General features: G+C 42.5%; 1 protein-coding gene across 4 annotated transcripts in view; it reads right to left on the bottom strand.

Moving 5' to 3' along the window:
* The window catches only part of LOC140453703 (granulocyte colony-stimulating factor receptor-like), a 216,682-nt gene that overhangs the window by 46,689 nt on the left and 152,916 nt on the right, over positions 1 to 17,077 (bottom strand). For all 4 annotated transcript variants that reach the window (XM_072548659.1, XM_072548658.1, XM_072548660.1 and 1 more), the window contains 3 exons: positions 11,333 to 11,434; positions 6,153 to 6,299; positions 2,254 to 2,394 (listed from right to left, as the gene is read on the bottom strand). In XM_072548659.1, the coding sequence (XP_072404760.1) occupies positions 2,254 to 2,394; positions 6,153 to 6,299; positions 11,333 to 11,434 (390 nt within the window). The remainder of the gene's footprint in view (positions 1 to 2,253; positions 2,395 to 6,152; positions 6,300 to 11,332; positions 11,435 to 17,077) is intronic.

Here is a 17,077-nt window from a genome sequence, read left to right as displayed (position 1 = left end):
ATTACCATCACTTAATCTCCCATTGCTAACATCCTTGGGATTACCATTGACCAAAACTGAACTGGCTTCACCATATAAACATATCTATAAGAGCAAATCGGACACTTGGAATACTGCAATGAGTAATTCACCTCCTGGCTTTCCAAAGCTACAAAACACAAGTGAGGAATGTGATGGAGTAATTCCCACTTGCTTGGATGATTGCACCTCTAATCACACGAGAAGTTTGACACCATCCAGGACAAAACAACCCCCTTGATATGTGTCACATTCACAAGCATCCACTCCCTCCACCACCAATGCTCAATTTGCGTTGCTGCTCCTAATTATATGATCTACTGCAGAAATTCAACAAAGACCATTAGGCAGCACCTTCCGATCCTCTGACCACTTCCATCTATAAGGGCAAGGGCAGTGGATACATGGGAATGCTACTACATTGCAAGCTTCAGTCTAAGCCACTCACCATCACGATGCATATTGCTATTCCTTCAGGGTCACTGGGTCAAAATCCTGGAATTCCTTCCCTCAGGGCTGAAATGATTTGAGAAGTCAACACAGCACCATCAAGGGTAACTAGGGATGGGCAATAAAAAAAGGTGGCTCAAGGATACCTGGCTACAAAGTCTGTGATTTATATTGGCATGGAATTAGGTTTTGAGAGGCAAAGAGTTCTAAGACATCCCTGAAAGCCTCAGACACCAGCAGACTCACAGGTTCTGAGAGGGAGATCATCTAGGAGGCCCAGAATTTCTATGGTTTCTATGGTGTAGAAATGAGCATGAACTCATGCTTAGATTTGTAAAGACCAAATTCATGAGAATTTGAAATGAGTTTGGAAGATTCCAATGACTGCAACAGGGAGAATTACCTTGAAAAACCTCATGATGAAAGGCAGATTTGGTGTTATAGATTACCAGGCCATGAAAGAAATTGAAGTATATCCTTTTAAGTCCATTTTGGTTTGGGAAAATTGAAAGACTGCTTGAAGGATGATTAAATCTATTTTATAGTTTATACCATAGAGTTATCTATAAAAGTAGTATTTTGTCAATTAACCCTGTAGTCTGTGACTTAGCACAAGTTTTACATGATGAAATCTTGTTGCATCGAGGGAGAGATGGTGATGTGGTGGTAACATTACTACCCAAATAACCCAAAGGCCCAAACTGATACTCTGGGGATGTGTGTTCAAATTGATTGTACTTCAATTAATAAAATATTAAATTCAAAGCTAGCCTCAGCAATAGTGGCCATGAAACTGTCAAATTGTGAAATCTCATCTGGTTCACTCATTCCCTTTAATGAGGGAAATCTGTCAACTTGCCTGCTCTGGCCTGTGTGACTGCAGACTCACACCAGTGTGGTTGACTCTTAGCAAGCTGCTCAGTTCAAGGCCTAGAAGGATGGGCAATAACTGTTGGCCTGTCAGTGACATCCACATTCTATCAAATGATTTTTAAAAAATCTTTCTGTAATTAACTAGAAATTTGAATTACTTTTGATGTTCTAAGTTAAGGCTCTCTGGGGAGATTGGAACTACTAAGAGTTCCATACGCAATGTCTATTTCTACTAGTCTTTTTGTGTATCTTTCCATATCTGTCTATTTGTCTGCTTTGTATAGCACCACTCTCTGTATAAGGTAGTATATTAACTAACATGCAATTCTACCCAAATTTATACATGATTTAGCATCCCTGATACAGTGGCAAGACAATTTTGATCTGTGGTATACTCCTTAAAATGGACAAGCATATTCCATTCTGAAAGTTTCTTTACACAAAGAAATTTAAGCTCTGGTCTTAGTTTGTGTTTTGATAGAATCAAATATAATAACAGCAGTTTGGTAAAATATAATGCTTGCATAAAGTAAGGTTGTAGTAGGGTGCACGATGTAAGAAAACTACATGATACAGGTATAGATGAAAAAAATGAACAAAAGCAAAACTACTATGTAATTGCTGAAATGTCAACTGTGCACAAGTAATTTTACTTCAATCAGTTGGGCTGGACAACTGGTTTGTCATAGAGTAATGCCAACAGCATGGCTTCATTTCCCATACTAAGTGAGGTTACCATAAAGGACAGTCCTTCTCAACCTCCCTCCTTCCCTAAGGAAAGGTTGCCTTCTGGTTAAACCACCTCACTAATGAGACAGCAGCCCTACAATCTGGCTAAACCACTCACTTTTCCATTACCTTTATAATTTTGAAAATAAACTACATTTTTCACATGAGCAACTTGGTATTTACCAGATTTCTTTGTGGTAAGATTCAAGACTGAACCATTTGTTCCACCTGCATCAGTTGTTGCCATGACTTTCACCTCATAATTAGTAGCAGCCAGAAGCCCAGTCAACATGTACCTCCTTTTTAGATCACTTCTCACAATATCTAAATAAATCAAATGAGCAAAATATATGAAAATCACATTTTGAAAATTACAAACACCTGAAACAAAAACTGAAAGAATTGAAGAATACTTGGTGATTTTCTGAAAGAAATTGATACTTTTGGAGAACAAGCACTACAAAGTGATTATAGAATCCCCAGTGGGGAAAGAGGTCATTTGGCCCATCAAGTGTACAGAGATCTACAGACTAGGCAGATTAGCCATGGTAAGTATGGGTCTGGGTGGGATAATGAGGGCCATCACAGACCTGACAGGCCAAATGGTCTCTTTCCATACTGTAGAGATTCTATAATTCTAATGATTCTAGGGTAGTAAGTGTGGAACGTGATGGTAGAGAGGGCTTAAAAAGCAGATGCAATAGCAATGTTTAAGGGGCATCTTGACAGATACATGAACAGGCAGGGAATAGAGGGATATGGATCACATTGAGGTAAAAGGTTTTTAGTTTAGAAAGCTTCATGTGTCACTGCAGGCTTGGTGGGCCAGATGTCCTGCTTCTGTTCTTTGTCTGTACTGAGACGACTGGATAGAGTGGACATAGAGAAGATGATTCCATTACTAGGAGAGACTAAGATCTGAGAGTGGAGCCTCAGAGTGTAGGGTTGACTAGAATGAGATGAGGAATTTCTTCAGCCAGAGGATGGTGAATCTGTTCAAAAGGTTGTGCAAGCCAAGTTATTGAGTGCTTTTAAATCAGGGATAGATAGGTTCTTGATTAGTAGTGTGATCTCGATTTGCAGATCAAAAATACATTTAAAGGTGCATTTACATACAATATATTTACACATTAAAATAAAATGTCTGTGGAGACATAATACAATCAGATTGGAGCCATTGTTTAATAAACCCAAGACTTTAGAACTTTGGTCTAACACTCTTCCAACCGAGCTATTTTGGCTAGTTTCTGCAGGTGTTTTGCTCATTCATGAGATGGGGGCATGGCTGGCTGGACCAGCATTTATTGCCCATCACTAATTCCTAAAATAAAACTATTCAAAGGAGAATATTTGCAGTGCATCTTACAGATGATACCCATTGCTGTTACTGAGCATGTGTGGTGGAAGGAGAAGATATTTGTGGATGAGGTGCTAATCAAGCCTGCTTTTTCCTGGATGGTGTCCAGATTCTTGTGCCATTGAAGCTGCACCCATCCAGGAGAATGGTGAGTATTTTTCGGGAGTCAAGTGGTGAGTTCCTAGCGTTTGACCCTCTCTTTTCGCCTCTGCGTTTATGTGGAGTCCAGTTGAGTTTCTGGTCAATGGTAACTTCAAGGATGTTGCTTGTAGGGGATTCAGTGATAGTAAGTCTCACGTCTGTCGTCTGCAAGGTGTTAGAAAGGATTCTGAGGGATAGGATTTGTGACCATCTGGAAGAGCATGGCTTGATTAAATGCAGTCAACACTGCTTTGAGGGGGGCAGGTCATGCCTCACAAACCTTATTGAATTCTTTAAGGATGTGACTAGAAAAGTTGATGAGGGTCGAGCTGTGGATGTGGTGTATATGGACTTTGATAAGGCATTTGATAAGGTCCCCCATGGTAGGCTCATTCAGAAGGTCAGGAGGAATGGGATTCAGGGGAACATAGCTGTCTGGATACAGAATTGGCTGGCCAACAGAAGACAGCGAGTGGTAGTAGAAGGAAAATATTCTGCCTGGAAGTCTGTGGTGAGTGGTGTTCCACAGGGCTCTGTCCTTGGGCCTCTATTGTTTGTAATTTTTATTAATGACTTGGATGAGGGGATTGAAGGATGGGTCAGCAAGTTTGCAGATGACACAAAGGTTGGAGGTGTCGTTGACAGTATAGAGGGCTGTCGTAGGCTGCAGCGGGACATTGACAGGATGCAGAGATGGGCTGAGAGGTGGCAGATGGAGTTCAACCTGGATAAATGCGAGGGGATGCATTTTGGAAGGTCGAATTTGAAAGCTGAGTACAGGATTAAGGATAGGATTCTTGGCAGTGTGGAGGAACAGAGGGATCTTGATGTGCAGGTACATAGATCCCTTAAAATGGCCACCCAAGTGGACAGAGTTGTTAAGAAAGCATATGGTGTTTTGGCTTTCATTAACAGGGGGATTGAGTTTAAGAGTTGTGAGATCTTGTTGCAGCTCTATAAAAGTTTGGTTAGACCGCACTTGGAATACTGCGTCCAGTTCTGGTCGCCCTATTATAAGAAAGATGTGGATGCTTTGGAGCGGGTTCAGGGGAGGTTTACCAGGATGCTGCCTGGACTGGAGGGCTTATCTTATGAGGAGAGGTTGACTGAGCTTGGACTTTTTTCATTGGAGAAAAGGAGGAGGAGAGGGGACCTAATTAAGGTAGACAAGATAATGAGAGGCATACTTAGAGTCGATAGCCAGAGACTATTTCCCAGGGCAGAAATGACTAACACGAGGGGTCATAGTTTTAAGCTGGTTGGAGGAAAGTATAGAGGGGATGTCAGAGGCGGGTTCTTTACAGAGAGTTGTGAGAGCATGGAATGCGTTGCGAGCAGCAGTTGTGGAGGCAGGGTCATTGGGGACATTTAAGAGACTCCTCGATATACATGGTCACAGAAATTTGAGGGTGCATACATGAGGATCAGTGGTCGGCACAACATCGTTGGCTGAAGGGCTTGTTCTGTGCTGTACTGTTCTATGTTCTAAGACCACGGAATGTTAGGGGATGGTGATTAGATTGTCTGTTATTGGAGATGATCGTTGAGTTTTGAGAAGATCTGTAGCTCAGGTTGAGGTTCTGGATGTAGGTTTGCTCGCTGAGCTGGAAGGTTCATTTTCAGACGTTTTGTCATCCACTGGCATAAAATTCACTAAAGAGGAGGAAAACAACAACAAACTGTCATTCGTAGATGTCAAGTAGAGCCAACTATGACTGGGACAACACCTCCATCCTAGGACAAGCCAAACAGAGGCATGCACGAGAATTCCTAGAAGCACGGCATTCCAACTGGAACTCTATCAACAAACACATTGACTTGAACCCCATTTATCATCCCCTGAGAAAAAGAACAGGAAATGCCATCACCACAGGAAATTACATCACCAACCCATAGAAACACAAACATATAAATAGAAAGCAGAAATCATTGACAGTGCTTCGTCCGGAGACTCACTGAAGATGCTACCTATTATGGTGACGAAACGTCTGAAAATGAACCTTCCAGCTCAGCGAGCAAACCTACATCCAGGAGATGGTCATTGCCTGATTTTGTATGTTTCAATAAGATTGAATTATAGAACAAAACTTATGAGAGAAGGTTACTCAAACTTTTTGCATTCCCTTGAATTTAAAAAGTTAGCTTGGTGGAAGGTTTGGTGGAAGTTTATGACACTAAGGAAAGTTATTAGCTAGATAAAGAGAAATTATCTCTGCTGGTTGGGGTCTCCAGCATTCAGTGATGATGTGGAAGCAATATTGAAAAATTCGGAGAGACCTTTCAGGTTTGAGGTTAAGGAACACCTCTGTAACAGGGTGATACATAGCTGGAATTCACTTTTGCAAAGAGCAGTTGATGCTACATCAGTTTTGAATATAGAATAGTAATAGGACAGCCATGATGTCACTAAATGACTGAAGAGCTAACTGCTCTCCCGTTATGGATTCTCTACTCTTCTGGAAATTTAACATCTGCACCAAGGAAAAAAACAGTATTCAATAATTACACAGTTGTAACCCAGTAATTAGTAATGATAGGTAGGAAACACATGTTAATGTTCTGCGTTGCTGATTCCGATACTCACATTGAACAGGCCCTGTCTTGTCGCTGTAGAATATTGTGTAATTCCGAATGAAACCTTGGCGCTTGCTGGTCGGAATCTCCCCCCAGATTACCTCAGCCTTAGATTTCCAAATACGGTTTGCACTTACTTTCGGGCCAGTCAGTGGGACTGAGACAGAAGGAATCAGAATGAGACAGTGAATGCTGATTAAAATGACCCTGGACAGGCAGGAAACAGCACAATATTTCATTTCTATTCTTGGGGCCAATTCAAAATAAATGAAGCTATCTATTAGCATTCCATTGTAAAAATTACAGCTAATCAAGAACATTCTATACATGAAAGTGACAGGGAGGAAGACAGCAGAAGGAAAGGGATATCCAGAATTAAGGAAGGAATGGGAGAAGGCCAATGTGAAGATGGGTTAGGGATTGGGGTTGGGAGGGGGGGGTTGGGGCGGAGGAGGAAGATGAAGAAGACAACAAAGAGAATCTAAAAGAGAAATCAGCAGGAGTTGGATGATCAGGAAGATGGAGGTAAGGAGGGCAGAGGCACAGCAATAAGGAGGGGCTAGGGCCATGAAACTGAAGATGAGAGGCAAGCAAGCCAAAAGATTGAGGAGTGGGGGTGAATGGGAGAGGGAAGGAGGAGAGAGAATGAAACGAAGATTATAAGAAAGATCGACTTGCCTTTATTTTACAACCTTCAGCCATCTGCTCTACAAACCAAGGAAGTACTTTTCAAGTGTGACTACTGTTATAATGTCAGAGTCAGGCAAGCCAAATTATTCCCAGCAAGCAGTCACGTGACAAGTTCATCTGATTTTCTCCCGGTATCTGTGTGTTTCCTCCCACAATCCAAAGATGTGCAGGCCATGTGAATTGGCCATGCTAAATTGCCTATAGTGTTCAGGGATATGTAGGTTAGGTGCGTTAATTAGGGGAAATGTAGAGTAATAGGGGAAGGAGTCTGGGTGCGTTACTCTTCAGAGGATTGGTGTGCACTTATTGGGCCAAAGGGCCTGTTTCCACACTGTAGGGATTCTATGATTCTATGAAGAGACATCAAGGGGAATAGAAATGAAGTGTGAATATGGTGTTGAGATAAACTGATCATGGCTGATCCTCTGGAAGTGGAGCAGGCTTGAAGAACTGAATAGCTACTCTTGCTCCTAGTTTCAATAATCTAATTGAATGGAAGAGCAGGCTCAATAGGTTGAATGGCCTGCACCCATTTCTATGTTCTCATTGTCCTGCATAACAATTTCGATATGTGGCTACTGGAGAGGTTATTTATGCACTTTGACACTTAAATTTAGCCAAAAAAGGGGGAAAATACTGTTTATATTACAGGGTAAAAAATCTGACAGTGTAGTATCTGTCTTTAAAAACAAAGCTAATGGCTGATTGCAGAGGATAGGAAGTGACATGATTACAATTCACATCTACTAATTCATATCAATATGCAAGAGCTGGACGGGTTTTCCACAAATCAACAATGTTGATTTTAACGAAGTTAACCAGACCATGCAAGTGGTGAAAGCATTCAGCTGAACACATACTATCTCTGGAAGCAGATGGTGCATAATCCAATACAATTTTTTCAACAACAGATGGAAGGCTGTGAAACAAGCAAACAATCTTTTATCTGATGTCATAGAAAAGTCATTGTGAAATGTCAAAGGTGAATGTTTACTCAAAAAGAAAGTGACAGGACCACAATGAAAGAAATCATCATTTGAGAGAGATTTGGAATGCAAAGAACTCATGCAAGCCAGACAGTAAATCTTGATTCCCCATTCAGTGGTTGCTGCACATTTGACCTAATCATGTTGGCAAAACAAAGCATGAAACCTGGGCCCTCACCCTGGCTCCTGCTCCAAATTAAGTCTATAGCGGAGAGAGTGGCATGTTCCAAAGTACTCAGAACTGATTGAGGAACCCCCTCATCAACACCCACTTCCTAAGAGCTCCTCACCCTGTTGAAAGTCTTCAGCCACTGTCAATTCCCCATGTAGCACAAGATTAGATTAGATTAGTTACAGTGTGGAAACAGGCCCTTCAGCCCAACAAGTCCACACCGCCCCGCCCGAAGCGTAACCCACCCATACCCCTACATCTATATCTAGATCCTTACCTAACACTAGGGGCAATTTAGCATGGCCAAATCACCTGACCTGCACATCTTTGGAGTGTGGGAGGAAACCGGAGCACCTGGAGGAAACCCACGCAGACAGGGGGAGAACGTGCAAACTCCACACAGTCAGTCGCCTGAGGCGGGAATTGAACCCGGGTCTCTGGCGCTGTGAGGCAGCAGTGGTGGGCCTTTCCAAAAGGCGGCGATCTGGGTGTCTCACCATCTGTACAGCCAATGGCTACAATCGCCATTGCCTCTATGTAATTATACTCCAAAGAGGAATGCACATTACTTCTACTAGAACATAGAACAATACAGCGCAGAATAGGCCCTTCAGCCCTCGATGTTGCGCCGACCTGTGGATAATTCTCAGCTCGTCCCCCTACACTATCCCAAAATCATCCATCTGCTTATCCAAGGAATATTTAAATCTCCCTAATGTGGCTGAGTTGACTACATTAGCAGGTAGGGCATTCCACGCCCTTACCACTCTCTGCATAAAGAACCTGCCTCTGACATCTGTCTTAAATCAATCACCCCTCAATTTGTAGTTGTGCCCTCTCGTACATGCTGACATCATCATCCTAGGAAAATATCTTTCACTGTCTACTCTATCTAATCCTCTGATCATCTTGTATGTCTCTACCAAATCCCCCCTTAGCCTTCTTCTGTCCAATGAGAACAGACCCAAGTCTCTCAGCCTTTCCTCATAAGACCTTCTCTTCAGACCAGGAAACATCCTGGTAAACCTCCTCTGCACCTTTTCCAATGCTTCCACATCCTCTCTGTAATGGGGCAACCAGAACTGTACACAATATTCCAAGAGTGGCCGCACCAGCATTTTGTACTGTTGCAGCATGGTATTGCAGTTCCAGAACTCAATCCCTCTACCAATGAAACCTAACACACCATATGCCTTCTTAACAGCACTATCTACCTGGGTGGCAACTTTCAGGGATCTATGCACATGGACTCCAAGATCCTTCTGTACATCCACACTACCAAGAATCTTTCCATCTACCCAGTACTCTGCCTTCCTGTTATTCTTCCCAAAGTGCATCACCTCACATTCAGTTGCACTGAACTCCATTTGCCATCTCTCAGCCCAATTCTGCAGTTTTTCCAAGTCCCCCTGCAACCTATAACATTCTTCCAAACTGTTCACTACTCCACTGACTTCAGTGTTGCCTGCAAATTTACTAATCCATCCACCTATGCCTGTGTCTCAGTCATTTATAAAAATGACAAACAGCAGTGGTCCCAAAGCAGATTCTTGTGGCACACCACTGGTAAGCGGACTCCAGGCTGAATATTTTCCATCAACCATCTTCTTCCAGAAAGCTAGTTTCTAATCCAAACTGCTAAATCATCCTCAATTCCATGCCTCTGCATTTTCTCCAACAGCCTACCATGCGGAACCTTATCAAAGGCTTTACTGAAGTTCAAGTATACCACGTCAACTGCCCTACCCTCATCGGCATGCTTGCTCACCTTCTCAAAAAACTCAATGAGGTTTGTGAGATATGACCTGCCCTTGACAAAACCATCTAGGTAAAAACAATGACTGCAGATGCTGGAAACCAGATTCTGGATTAGTGGTGCTGGAAGAGCACAGCAGTTCAGGCAGCATCCAAGGAGCAGTAAAATCGACGTTTCCTGATGAAGGGATTTTGCCCGAAACGTCGATTTTACTGCTCCTCGGAAGCTGCCTGAACTGCTGTGCTCTTCCAGCACCACTAATCCAGAACCTTGACAAAACCATGTTGACTATCTGAAATCAAATTGTTGCTTGCTAGTTGATTATAAATCTTATCTCTCATAATTCTTTCCAAAACCTTTCCTACAACAGAAGTAAGGCTCACTGGTCTATAATTACCTGGGTCATCTCTACTGCCCTTCTTGAACAAGGGCACAATATTTGCAATCCTCCAGTCCCCTGGTACTAAACCTGTAGACAATGACGACTCAAATATCAAAGCCAAAGGCTCTGCTATCTCCTCCCGAGCTTCCCAGAGAATCCTCAGATAAATCCCATCTGGCCCAGGAGACTAGTCTACTTTCACTACTTCTAGAATTGAGACAGCTGTGCGTAACTAACCTCAATCCTTTCTAGTCTAATATCTCGTACTTCATTCTTCTCCTCTATAATACTCTCCTTCTCCTGAGTGAACACCGATGAGAAATGTTCATTTAGCACGTCTCTGATCTCCACAGGGTCGACTCTCAACCTCCCACTTCTGTCTTTGACTGGCCCTATTCCTACCCTAATCATCCTTTTATTCCTCACATACTTCTAGAAAGCTTTCTATAGGGTTCTCCTTTATTCTATTTACTAAAGACTGCTCGTGTCCTCTCTTTGCTCTTCTTAACTCTCTCTTTAAATCCTTCCTAGCTGATCTGTAACTCTCCATCGTCTCATCTGAACCATCTTGCCTCATCAACACATAAGCCTCTTTCTTCTTCTTAAGAGATGCAATTTCTGTAGTAAACTACGGTTCCTTTACCTTATCACTTCCTCCCTGCCTGACAGGGACATACCTATCAAGGACACGCAATATCTGTTCCTTAAACCAGCTCCACATTTCGATTATCTGCATCCCCTGCATTTTGCTACCCCATTCTATGCATCCTAATTCTACTGTAAGTAACAAGTTCACTGTTAGAATGTTTACAGTATTGTATTTTGATATTTTATAGAAACGCTACAATCAATCTTTTTATTGTTAGAGAGAGGTCTTACAAATGTGAGACTTTAAAAGACAGGAATGTTTTAAGCTCTCGCTTTCTTATTGTGGATAATTCTGGAATCTATACCTCTGGAAGATTGTAAAGGCCTTAAAAAATCCAGCACTGGTTTATGATAATTTTTTGCAACTATTGGAAACTTCGGAGGAAAGACTGAGAACTGTTGTTAGGTGAGATTGACTCAAATCTACCTGACTCAGATTTGGTCCAGAATTATCCTGTTCACACTATGAAGCCAATCAGCAGTGAGAGATGGCACAGGAAGTGTTATCGTGAAACACTAATCAAAGAGCACGAGAGGGAAATTGAGAGTCACTTACCACCTTGCTTGGAATAGGCTTCAGTAGAATATGGAAGTGCAAGTCCTTTTAAAAGGAGAGGGTAGATGGAGATGGCATAACGTTTCATGGGTTCAATATTCTCTGCAGGGATGAACACAGATGCAAGATTTTACTGATGTACAAGGAAACGTTTGGAGTACGTAATAAGATTAACCAATTGATGGCAACATACTCTGCAATACACATTCAGGACTTGCAATAATGATGGCAAAAACGTTAAGACTCACCCACAGACTACAGCAGCAATCAACTGAACAAATATCCTGCATCAGACTTACGAATATTGCTCCCTAGTCAAATTCAGTGTGTTTAGATTTGCATACATAGATCGGGACAGTATGCAGAAACCAATAACCTGCTGTCATCTGAATTGGTTAATCCCCTCTAAACTAGCTAAAGCACCAGATCAACGCACTTTTTCAGTTCCTGTTGGTCTGCATTTTAAAAAATTGTTACGTTTTAAGAAGGATAGAGAGCCAAAGAGGTACTATACAAACAAGTACTGTAAAAAGGAGATCGTCACTCTCCAAAGCAATAAGCTAGACTGATTTCCCTCCAAATGGCTGGTGACATCATAAATGACATGTGATCAGACTCTTAAAAGCAAGTCAAACATACTCACACAAATACACAAAAATAATTTATTTATAAAATAGAGACATTGAAACAGGACAATATTCACTCAATCCCCTGGGCCATCAATTAGACAGGGATGATCAGCACTTCATCTGCAATTTCCTGTCTTTGATATGTTTCTCTTAGATATGTATAAATCTTCGACTGGAGTGTTTCAGTTTCCATGTTTCAAAGTAGAATTTCAGATTTACATCATGCTTTTGTGCCGAATTTCACTCCTGGAGACCTTTGTTCTACTCTTAATTTATTTTGCCTGAGAGAGAGCCATGGGTGAGGGGGTACAGTATTTGAGGTGGATGGGGAGTGCGTTCCACTGCATAGTGCTAACATGTGTGGCCAAGTAATCGAGTACCTGAGGCTAATAGTCTGGGGACATCGGTTCATATCATTACATATAGGTATAAATGTTATTATTTAAAAATCATTCATGGGATGTGAGTGTCACTGACTGAGCAAGGATTGATTGCCAATTCCTAGTTTCTCCTTGAGAAAGTGAAGGTGTCTTCTTGACCTGCTGCAGTCCAAGTGTTGTGACCCACAATGCTTTTATGCAGGGAATTCCAGAATTTTGACCCAGAAAGGGGCGGCACAGTGGCTCAGTGGTTAGCAGTGCTGCCTCACAGCACCAGGGTCCCAGGTTCGATTCCTGCCTTGGACGACTGTCTGTGTGGAGTTTGCACATTCGCCCCGTGTCTGCGTGGGGTTTCCTTCGGGTGCTCAGGTTTCCTCCCACAGTCCAAAGATGTGCAAGACAGGTGAATTGGCCATGGTAAATTGCCCGTAATGTTAGGTGCATTAGTCAGAGGGGAAATGGGTCTAGGTGGGTTACTCTTCAGAAGATCTGTGTGGACTGGTTGGGCTGAAGGGCCTGTTTCCAAACTGTATGGAATCTAATCTAATCTAACATATTAGCAAATATTTTCAACTGAGGAAGATGAGTGGCTTGAAAGGGCCTTGCAGGTGGTGGTATACTATGTACATTCTGTCTTTAGCTTTTGAGATGGAGTCATTGTGGATTTAAGTGATGCTATCTTGGTGAACCTCTGCAATGCATCTCATACACAGAACTTAACTCTGTCACTGTCAGTTGTGAAGGGAGTGGATATTCACGGATGTGGGCTGCTTTAACCTTTATGATGAAAGGAATGTTAGCTCAATTGGCTGGATGGCTAGTTTGTAATATAAAAATGCCAATAGCATAGAGGTGGCATGGTGGCTCAGTGCTTAGCACTGCTGCCTCATAGCACTAGTTCGATTCCAGCCTCGGGTGACTGTCTGTGTGGAGTTTGCACATTCTCCCCGTGTCTGCATGGGCTTCCTCCTACAATCCAAAGTGTAGCTTAACTGAATTGGCCATGCTAAATTGCCCATAATGTAAGTTAGGTGCACTAATCAGGGGTAAATGTTGAGTAATAGAGGAGGGGAATGGGTCGGGGGGGGGGGGGGGTGGTGGAGGAGGGGATGGTGTTACTCTTCAGAAGGCCAGTGTGGACTTGTTGGGCCAAAAGGCCTGTTTCCTAACTGCAAGGATTCGATGTGCACAGGTTCAATTCCCATATACCAGCTGAGGTTAACATATTTCTCGACTGTGACCTTCAGTTTATGCTTACCAACAGTTGTCTCGCTCTCACAAGAGAGCAGCCCTATGGTCTCTTAGATCACGGTGACTTTACCTCTACTAATTGGATAACATGGTTTTCAGGGAGCATTAAATGTAATAAAACAGTATTTTGTTTCAGACTGTGTGGAATATGAACAGCCAGGTTTAGGCATTAACAGTCATAACATGTGACATACACCAAGACTAGTGTCAAGTAGGAATTGAGCGTATAACTACTTTATACATGAAAGCCATAGCTATTTGTAAATCAGTAGAGACGCTTTGAGCTGCTCACAACGTGCACTGAATAAACCATACACGTTGAATTTAGACTTCTAAGGATCAGCTCCGTTATAGAGTCATAGAGGTGGACAGCATGGAAACTGACCCTTCGATCCAACTCGTCCATGCCAACCAGATATCCCAACCTACCCCCAGCTGCCAGTACCTGACCCATAGCCCTCCAAACCCTTCCTATTCATATACCCATCCTTATAAATGTTGCAATCGTACCAGCCTCCACCACTTCCTCTGGCAGCTCATTCCATACACGCACCACCCTCTGCATGAAAAAGTTACCTCTTAGGTCTCTTTTAAATCTTGCCCCTCTCACCCTAAACCTATGCTCTCTAGTTCTAGACTCCCACACCCCAGGGAAGAAACTTTGTCTATTTATCCTATCCATGCCCCTCATGATTTTATAAACATCTGTATGGTCACCCCTCAGCCTCTGATACTCCAGGGCAAACAGCCCTAGCCTATTCAAGCTCTCCCTGTAGCTCAAATCCTCCAACCCTGGCAACATCCTTGTAGATCTTTTCTGAACCCTTTCAAGTTTCACAATATCCTACCAATAGGAAGGAGATCAGAATTGTACGCAATATTCCAGAAGTGGCCTAACCAATGTCCTGTACAGCCGCAACATGACCTCCCAACTCCTGTACTCAATACTCTGACCAATAAAGGAAAGCATACCAAACACCTTCTTCACTATCCTATCTACCTGTGACTCCAAATTCAAGGAGCTATGAACCTGCACTCCAAGGTCTCTTTGTTCAGCAAAACTCACCAGGACCTTACCATTAAGTGTATAAGTCCTGCTAAGATTTGCTTTTATAATTAAATATTATAAATTTAATATTTATTTAAATTAAACTCTGTCTGCCACTCCTCAGCCCATTGGCCCATCTGATCAAGATCCCATTGTAATCTGAGATAGCCTTCTTCGCTGTCCACTACACCTCCAATTTTGGTGTCATCTGCAAACTTACGAACTATACCTCTAATGCTCACATCCAAATCAAATGGCAAAATCAAAATGCTCACATCCAAATCAAATGCGGAAAGTCAGGAGGCATGGGATAGAGGGAAATTTGGCCAATTGGATAGAAAACTGGCTAACCGGTCGAAGGCAGAGAGTGGTGGTAGATGGTAAATATTCAGCCTGGAGCCCAGTTACAAGTGGAGTTCCGCAGGGATCAGTTCTGGGTCCTCTGCTGTTTGTAATTTTTATTAATGACTTAGATGAGGGAGTCGAAGGGTGGGTCAGTAAATTTGCAGATGATACGAAGATAGGTGGAGTTGTGGACAGTGAGGAGGGCTGTTGTCGGCTGCAGAGGGACTTAGATATGATGCAGAGCTGGGCTGAGGAGTGGCAGATGGAGTTCAACCCTGCCAAGTGTGAGGTTGTCCATTTTGGAAGAACAAATAAGAATGCGGAATACAGGGTTAATGGTAGGGTTCTTAGTCAGGTGGAGGAACAGAAGGATCTTGGGGTCTATGTACATAAATCTTTGAAGGTTGCCACTCAGGTGGATAGAGTTTGTAAGAAGGCCTATGGAGTATTATCGGTCATTAGCAGAGGGATTGAATTCAAGAGTCGTGAAGTGATGTTGCAGCTGTACAGGACTTTGGTTAGGCCACAGTTGGAGTACTGTGTGCAGTTCTGGTCGCCTCACTTTAGGAAAGATGTGGAAGCTTTGGAGAGGGTGCAGAGAAGATTTACCAGGATGTTGCCTGGAATGGAGAATAGGTCGTATGAGGATAGGTTGAGAGTTCTCGGCCTTTTCTCGTTGGAACGGCGAAGGATGAGGGGTGACTTGATAGAGGTTTATAAGATGATCAGAGGAATAGATAGAGTAGACAGTCAGAAACTTTTTCCCTGGGTACAACAGAGTGTTACAAGGGGACATAAATTTAAGGTGAAGGGTGGAAGGTATAGGGGAGATGTCAGGGGTGGGTTCTTTACCCAGAGAGTGGTGGGGGCATGGAATGCGCTGCCCGTGGGAGTGGTAGAGTCAGAATCACTGGCGACCTTTAAGCGGCATTTGGATAGGTACATGGATGGGTGCTTAATCTAGGTTAGAAGTTCGGCACAAGATCGTGGGCCGAAGGGCCTGTTCTGTGCTGTATTGTTCTATGTTCTATGTTCTATGTTCTAAAATGTAGTGGACCCAGCACCAATCCTTGTGGCACTCCACTGGTCACAGGCCTCCAGTCTGAAAAACAACCCTTCACCAACACCCTCTGTCTTCTACCTTTGAGCCAGTTCTGTATCCAGAACTGGTTAGTTCTCCCTGTATTCCATGTGATCCAACCTTGCTCACCAGTCTCCCATGGGGAACCTTGTCAAATACCTTACTGAAGCCCGTATAGATCACAACCATCGCTCTGCCCTCATCAATCCTCTTTATTACTTCTTCAAAAAATTCAATCAAGTTTGAGAGATATGATTTCCCATGCACAAAGCCATGCTGACAATCCCTAATCAGTCCTTGCCTTTCCAAATACATGTACATCCTGTCCCTCAGGATTCCATCCAACAACTTGCCTGTTGTTCACTTTGCATTTCATGACTCAAGCCCATAACAATGTGATTGATTCTTAACTGCCCTCTGAGCATTTGGAGATAGGAAATAAAGACTGGACCTTGCCAGTCACCTTCAAAATAAAAAAAAGGGCCAGCTTTGGATTTGCTAACTGTATCATTCTTTAAACCAATAAGAAGATAGCAGCCATGACTGGAATAGAGCTATTGTGTGAGATGTGTTTGAAAGAAGACCACGTGGTTATAAGAATTCAAGGGTAGATTTCTCTTTCTTAGAAACAGTACTGGAAAAGTGGGGATACTAATCCCTATAACACAAGAGGTTATTTTGTGTAGTAACTCTTGATGCCTTTAAAAAACCTTGTAAAATGCCTTTTAAAAATCTGCATACACCTTTGGTCCACAGTTTGTTACTTCCTGAAGTAATTACAGTAAGTTAGTTAAATACATTTGCCTTTCACGAAAGCATGTTGGCATTGCCTGATTGTGTTAACAACTTCGAACTGTCCTCCTATAACTTCCCTTAAGAGCTGATTCCAGCATTTTCCCTATGAAAGATGTTAATTTGCTTGTAGTTACCTATTTCCCATTTCATCTCTTTCTTGAACAGAAGAGTTATATTCATGACTTCCCAATCTGATGGAACTTTCCAGAATCTATG

The sequence above is a fragment of the Chiloscyllium punctatum genome, chromosome 27 (assembly GCF_047496795.1).
Source record: "Chiloscyllium punctatum isolate Juve2018m chromosome 27, sChiPun1.3, whole genome shotgun sequence".
NCBI lineage: Eukaryota > Metazoa > Chordata > Chondrichthyes > Orectolobiformes > Hemiscylliidae > Chiloscyllium > Chiloscyllium punctatum.
The sequence above is the reverse complement of the archived record's forward strand: the minus strand, read 5'-3'. Positions and strand labels throughout refer to the sequence as shown.